The sequence below is a fragment of the Crocodylus porosus genome, unplaced genomic scaffold (genome assembly GCF_001723895.1).
Source record: "Crocodylus porosus isolate Cpor-Errol unplaced genomic scaffold, CroPor_comp1, whole genome shotgun sequence".
NCBI classification, from domain to species: Eukaryota; Metazoa; Chordata; order Crocodylia; family Crocodylidae; genus Crocodylus; species Crocodylus porosus.
In genome coordinates this window covers 46,270,470-46,276,812 of record NW_017728931.1, presented here as the reverse complement: position 1 = coordinate 46,276,812, position 6,343 = coordinate 46,270,470, and the positions used below count along the sequence as shown (strand labels likewise).

Genomic DNA, 6,343 nt, shown 5'->3' with positions numbered 1-6,343 from the left:
TCAGGAGGCGCTACTTCACTGTCAGGGCAGCTAGGATCTGGAACCAACTTCCAAGAGAAGTGGTGCTGGCTCCTACCCTGGGGGTCTTTAAGAGAAGGCTAGATGTACACCTTGCTGGGGTCTTTTGACCCCAGTACCCTTTCCTGCCATGGCAGGGGGGTCGGACTTGATGATCTGCTCAGGTCCTTTCTGACCCTACTAACTATGAAACTGTGAAACCATTCTAAGGCTGACTGGACTATATTGAGCCACATCACTAAAAATTACATTACATTAGACAGGAAAGGTGTTTACCATCTCTATAATGTTTTCAGGGGCATCATCGAGATGTTCAATATCAAACTGATGTGGTGGTGCTGTCGCTATCCTTTTAGCTAGGTCATCATTCGCATGTGCCATCTGTGGAAGAAAGCTCTGTACTCTGTCAAAAACTAACAGAGAAACACTAAGATTATTACCAAATAAGTGGCACACAATACACACAGCCATTAACTCTTTTATTTCTACTTCAATTTCTTCTAAACATTCAATTAAAAATATTTCTCAATTTGAGATTTAAAGCTGTTTATAAATTCTTAGAAATTATTTGAAAGCTATATTCATCACATAGTTCAACTTCCCTTAACTGATATAGTGCAGAACAGGGGTGGGAAATTCTCTGGGCTGAAGGGCCACGTAAGGAGTTCTGGTGAACTGTTGAGGGCTGGAAGGTGGTAGGGGTGCTGACCGGGAGTTTTGGTGAACTGTTGAGGGGCGTGGTAGTGCTCAGCCAGGCATACGGGATGGGGCTGTGCGTGGCAGGGAGTGGTGTTGGGAAGCGGGACAAGGATCGTGGGGCAATGACAGTGTGGAGCTGGGGCCCAGAGCAGAGCCATAATCCACTACCCATACGTCCCTGTAACAGGCGCCAGTTCCAACCTGTCAGCTGATTGAATCTGGCCAACAGGCAAGCACCTACCAATTGATTGGATCCAGCCCATGGCTGTCCCCACAACACCGTGCATGGGGCTGAACTCTGCCTGCTCCTATTTAGAGCAGCCTGCAACACGTTCCTACCCACTGCAGCCCTGGCAAGCGCACACAGCTTTCCAGCAGGGCTGCTCTTGGTGCAGCTGCAGCCATCTGGGTACTGCTTGGCTCCCCCTGCCTCCAGTGGCTCCTCCTCCTCCTGTGTCACTCCAGGTTGTGGGGAAGCTGCAGCCAGGTGGCTCCTGCCCCCAGCACATGCGGCTCCAACTCCAGCTCCCAGGGGCCATCCACTCACTTGGCTGCCCACAAGTGGCTGCTTATGCTGGGCAGCTGTAGTGGATAAGATGGCTGGGAGATGGAGCCCCATACACTGGGGCAGGAGCCACCCGGCTGCAGCTTCCCCTCCCCTGCCTGGCCAGAGTGGTGCAACAGAGGCAGGAACAGCTGCTGGAGCAGAGGGAGCTGAACAATACCCAGGTGGCTATGCCCACACCAGGAGTAGCCATCCCAGGAAGCTGTGTTCACTAGCCAGGGCATTGCTGTCTGGTGGGAGAATGATATAGGCTGTCCTGGGCAGAAGTAGCAGCACAGCCCCATATGGAATGCCAGTGGGGACAGCCACAGGCTGGACTTGGGGTGGAACACACCTGCACCACACCACCTGGGTAAGCTCTGCTGCATGTGCCCCCTGCAACCCCCAGCCAGCTCCTAGGACCTAGCACATGGACATCCCCCGAAATACCACCCCCCCCACACACACAATATACATGAGTAAGACTTTATTTTGAACTATTATGCAATTGCTTCTATATATACTACTCAAAAACAACATAAATCAGGACAAAAATATTTTCTGAAATAAAATTAAGATATGCTATGGCCGATGTTTGATTTTTAGTATGATTTTTTTTTAATCTATAATTTGTTAATAGTATCTTCTCAAAGATTGTGCGTGTGGCCCTTGACAACTGACCAAAACTATTTAAGTGGCCCACCAGCCAAAATAATTGTCCACCCCGATGTATCCTCTTTCATTCTCTATTAAAACATTTCCCTGCTTAGAAAGACTACATTTTCTGAGTAAAATGCACTGAAGTCCTTTAACAAGCTACTATTATAACACAACCACCTCCCCAAAGTTTTTATTAAAGAATTAACTTCCTAATACACAGTACTTATTCCGCTACTTTTAGAATTTGTTTATGTATGCAGGTAGTTAATTTTTAATTGCCAACAGCTTCAGCAAAAGCACATAGTTTTATGTGTAAAAAAATGTATTTTTTTCCAAGTTCACAAGTAGCTTAACCTGCAAGTGCCAGATTCTGATTGGAGTGAAAGGCACTTACTATTACTCCGTGGCATTCTAACCGTTTGTAAACGTGTGGCTTTTTTGTTGGCATGCTTGGAATTAATCAACAGTGTGTCACGAATGCCTAGAAATAAAGAAAAAAAAAACAAAACCCTGTTATTTGAGTGCTTGCCTGCAAACAAACTGCAGGGTTGAAAATGCAACTTTTTCATGATGTTCTCTCTCCATCCTGATTCACCTCCTTGCTTTAGGGCCTGGCTAAGTACAACCAGTCCTCGATTTACAACGTTTTGAGTTGCAACATTTTGCACTTACAACGTTTATAAATTGACACTCTAGTTCAACTTTCCAACATCACTTGATTCAACCTGTTGCCAAGCCAGCGAACAAATTTGCTGTACTGCCCATCTCCCTGGAGAACATCTGGCACGAAGCCCCCTTGCTCAGGGTAGGTGAGCTGAGCCCAGCGATGGGACTTTTGCCTGAAAGCTTGTCTAACCTCTCTCTCAACCGTGCCACTGATCCAAATCATAAAAAGAGCACCAAAAAAGAAAGGAAAGACACTGCTTGTCCGTTTCCCCAACGCTGACCGCAAGGCAGAGCCGGGCAGACATATCCCTTGTACTGTAACGTAATTCCCGCTCTCTCTCGGCTCAAGGCCCACCCGCGAGCCGTGGCAGACCCCCGCAAATGGCGGGAGTACCGGGAACGCTCCTCGGCCCGGCGCACTCGGGTCCCCGGAGACCCCAGACTACCCCGGGTAATGGCCCGGAAGGAGAAAGTCCCTCCGGGTTAGTCTAACCCATGAATTATTGGCAGAGCAGAGCGCACAAGCCCCCCTCCCCAACACGCGTGCCCCGTACCTCCTCCTAGCCCCACGCCCAGCAGCTCCTTGGAGCCAGCGGCTCCGCCGTCCCTCGCCATGTGGAGCTGCCAGGGGCCGGGACAGCGTTGGCGGCCGGATATCCGGGCTCCGCTCTAGCCGATGCCGGGGTGGGGCCAGCCCGCGCATTGGGCCCCCAGCGGCCGGAGGCGGCACTGCAGTGCGGGCTCAGCGCCAGGGAGAAGGGGAGCCTCGGGCCCAGCTGTCCCGCAGCCCGCCCCGCGCTTATCTCCAGTCCGCTGTCTGTCGCCTGCTCCTGGGCACCGAGCTCCTAGCCCGCAGCCCTGCTCACTGGCGAAACATTTGCCAGGGCCGTCGCCCTTTGTTTTCGCTTCCACATTAAACTGAATACTACCGCGCCTGGCCTATTTGTAAAGCGCTTGGTTTCTTCTGACCTGCAGAAAATATGTGTTGTTTTATACGGGATGATGCGCCTCACCAACCGCCCCCCCACTCTTCACAGACCTAGATGGGCTCATCTGTAGTTGTGACATAAAATACAGCAGCACAGACCTAAACCCTGGAAAGACTTGCTTATCCGTGCACAACTCTTTACAGGCTCAGGGCTTTTGTTTGCTGACTTCCAGCCAGGCAGTTAAAGCAGATGGGGAAGGGACATGGAAGAGAACTGGGAAGATCTCTGTACACTGGCGACGCGTAGGGGGTGCACGTGGGTGCGCGGGCACCCCTGAAATTGGTGGTGCACCCCCTGAGCAGGTGGCTGCCACTTGTCACCCCACCTCCCTGTGCCACCCACACCGCCAAACAGCATCTGTGGGCAGTCACTGATCGCTGCTGGCTGCCATGGACACTGTGGGTGGTCATCAACCACTGGTCAACGCTCGCCACCCTTCCGCCCCTGCCGCCAACACCGCCACGGCTACCTGCAGGAGCTCCCCGCGTGCTGCTGCCATGCCCCCCACTTGCCGCTGCCACCTCCAGTGGGCAGTCACCGTGCCCCCCGCAGCCTCCGGGGCACACGTCGTTCATGTCTCTGCATAAATCAGAGTCTGATGGACCTTAATATTGGGGTGGGGTTGTTGTTATTTTTTGTGTTGATTCTTATTTCTACTCTAGTGAGCTACACTTTCTTACATAACTAATTTTAGCTATCAGAAATTGCAGGGTTGTTTTTTGCAGCCGTGTTGGTCTAAGGACATAGTCGGACAAGGTTCTTTGGGTAGATGTGATCTCTTTTATTGGGCCAACTTTTCCCAACTGTTTAGTTGGTCTAATAAAAGAGATCACATCTACCCAAAGAACCTTGCCTAACTATCAGAAGTTTACATTTATGAAGGTCCTGCTAAGTGAAACTCTCTTCTCCCTAAATTAATTACACAGTTCTTGTCATTTTTTTTGATCACCATTAGTGTATGGCTTAAAGCATCCACCATTAAATAATTTTAAGATCTCAGACACCATGGATCCAAAGTTACAGACAGAAACAAGAAAAGGTTTTCAGTCCTGCTGTAGTAAAAAAGCAGTTTGAAATGATATAATGCAAAACCAAATTGGCAGTTAGGTATTTTACTCAGTTACATGACAAGTCATTGCTTGTTATATTTCATCTATTTATACATGTTACTAATGTGATTATTTCTTTATCTTATTGGAGAGAGCAGATGTTTTACAGCTCCAAATTCAAGTTTTCTACCAAGATTTCAAGAAAAAGTAGTGGCAAATCAACAAATGGTTACATTGTGCACAAAGACTGGGAAAGCTTGTAAATGGTAACAATGCAGTTTACCTAGTCTAGCCTAAGCAAATAAAGATTAGACCTCTGCAGGTAGGAAAGGTAGGTAGAAGGGCCATCAAAGTATCCTGAACGCAGCAAGCAGGCAGTCTAATTTTTATCAAAGCCATGCCCACAAATAGAAAGCAACATCTAACCTCTTAGATTCATATACATCAATAAGTGGCATTTATGGAGAAGGAAGACAATATATGCAGAAAATAGAAAAAAACCTCTGAATTTAAGCTATATTTTGGCATGAAAAATGAGTACTCGAACTAAGCATGAAGGTAATTGTGCTGGAGTGCCTCGCAGCCAGGTGTCTAGCCACTATTCTTGAAACCTTCCTGATGTTAATTATAATAATCCGGCAGATACACTCAAGATGAAATTTTAGCCCCTGAGGTAACTCAGTTATCTTTTGGAAAGCAACTCATATATTTGTTGCTGGCCAACCTGTTACTCAAGTTTTGTTCTGCAGGTTCACTGCTGTTTGACGACTGTAATTTATGCCTCAAAAACTGTAATTTTAGATGGATTGGATAGCTCAAGCAGTATATGCAACAGGATATAGACATTTCACTTCTAGATCACTTATTTCAGTCCAGTCCCATACAGAATTGACAAACTGTAGTTATCCCATAAAAGTTAATTTGGACACTGAATTCTGTTGTCTCCCTCTAAGGTCACTCTCAAAGTCAGAAAATGGACAAAGTAGGAAAAGCTTTCACTGCCAGTGTCCGTGCTTAGTGATATGTATTCCTCAATTCTGCAGTCACAGGATCTGTTATCAAATTCACCCCTTTCCACCTGACTGTGTTCCAGGATCTCAACTTTCATTAACAAAGAATAGAGTCATTATATTGTTAGTTCTCATGTTTGCAAAACCAACTTTAGTAAAATGAACCAAATATGAAACTTTCTGAATTAATGGAACTTTGTGGAATAATATTATGTAGCTTTTAAATAGTGCTTTTCATCAGTAGATCTCCAAGCTTTTTTTCAGAGATCCAGTATCATCACCCCTGTTTTAGAGGCAAGGAAAGTGAAGCACCAAGGAAGGAAACGGCTTGCTCATGGTTGCCTGGCAGGTAACAAACAGAATCCAAATCCAGGTTTCTCTTTAGTGCCAGTCCAATATTTTAACTTCTATACACAATATCACCTAGTGAAAGAATAACTCTAAAAGGAGCTCAATGGAGTGTTGATTTTGAGAACTAAGGATGACAACATAAAATGTCAATGCTTAAACTATTGCAGTGCAGATTGGCCTGATCCCCAAATCAGATCACCCATTCCTAACTTTATTAACAGTATCGTTATGTCTATGAATTGACCAAGTATTTTCAGGTTGAGTTTTAGGAACAAGCCGGTTTTCCCCTGAATACAATTTGATAACTACAGATAAAGTCCTTGCATTGCTGTTGTCTTAAAAAAATTCCACAAGAGA

General features: G+C 46.6%; 1 protein-coding gene across 1 annotated transcript in view; it reads right to left on the bottom strand.

Moving 5' to 3' along the window:
• CUNH12orf45 (chromosome unknown C12orf45 homolog) overlaps nt 1-3,248 on the bottom strand; it is an 8,851-nt gene extending 5,603 nt beyond the window's left edge. The window contains exons 1-3 of the mRNA XM_019544780.1: nt 3,142-3,248; nt 2,316-2,402; nt 295-431 (exon numbers count right to left, since the gene is read on the bottom strand). Coding sequence (XP_019400325.1) covers nt 295-431; nt 2,316-2,402; nt 3,142-3,202 — 285 coding nt within the window. The 5' untranslated portion in view covers nt 3,203-3,248. The remainder of the gene's footprint in view (nt 1-294; nt 432-2,315; nt 2,403-3,141) is intronic.
• Between the last annotated feature and the right edge of the window lie 3,095 nt (nt 3,249-6,343).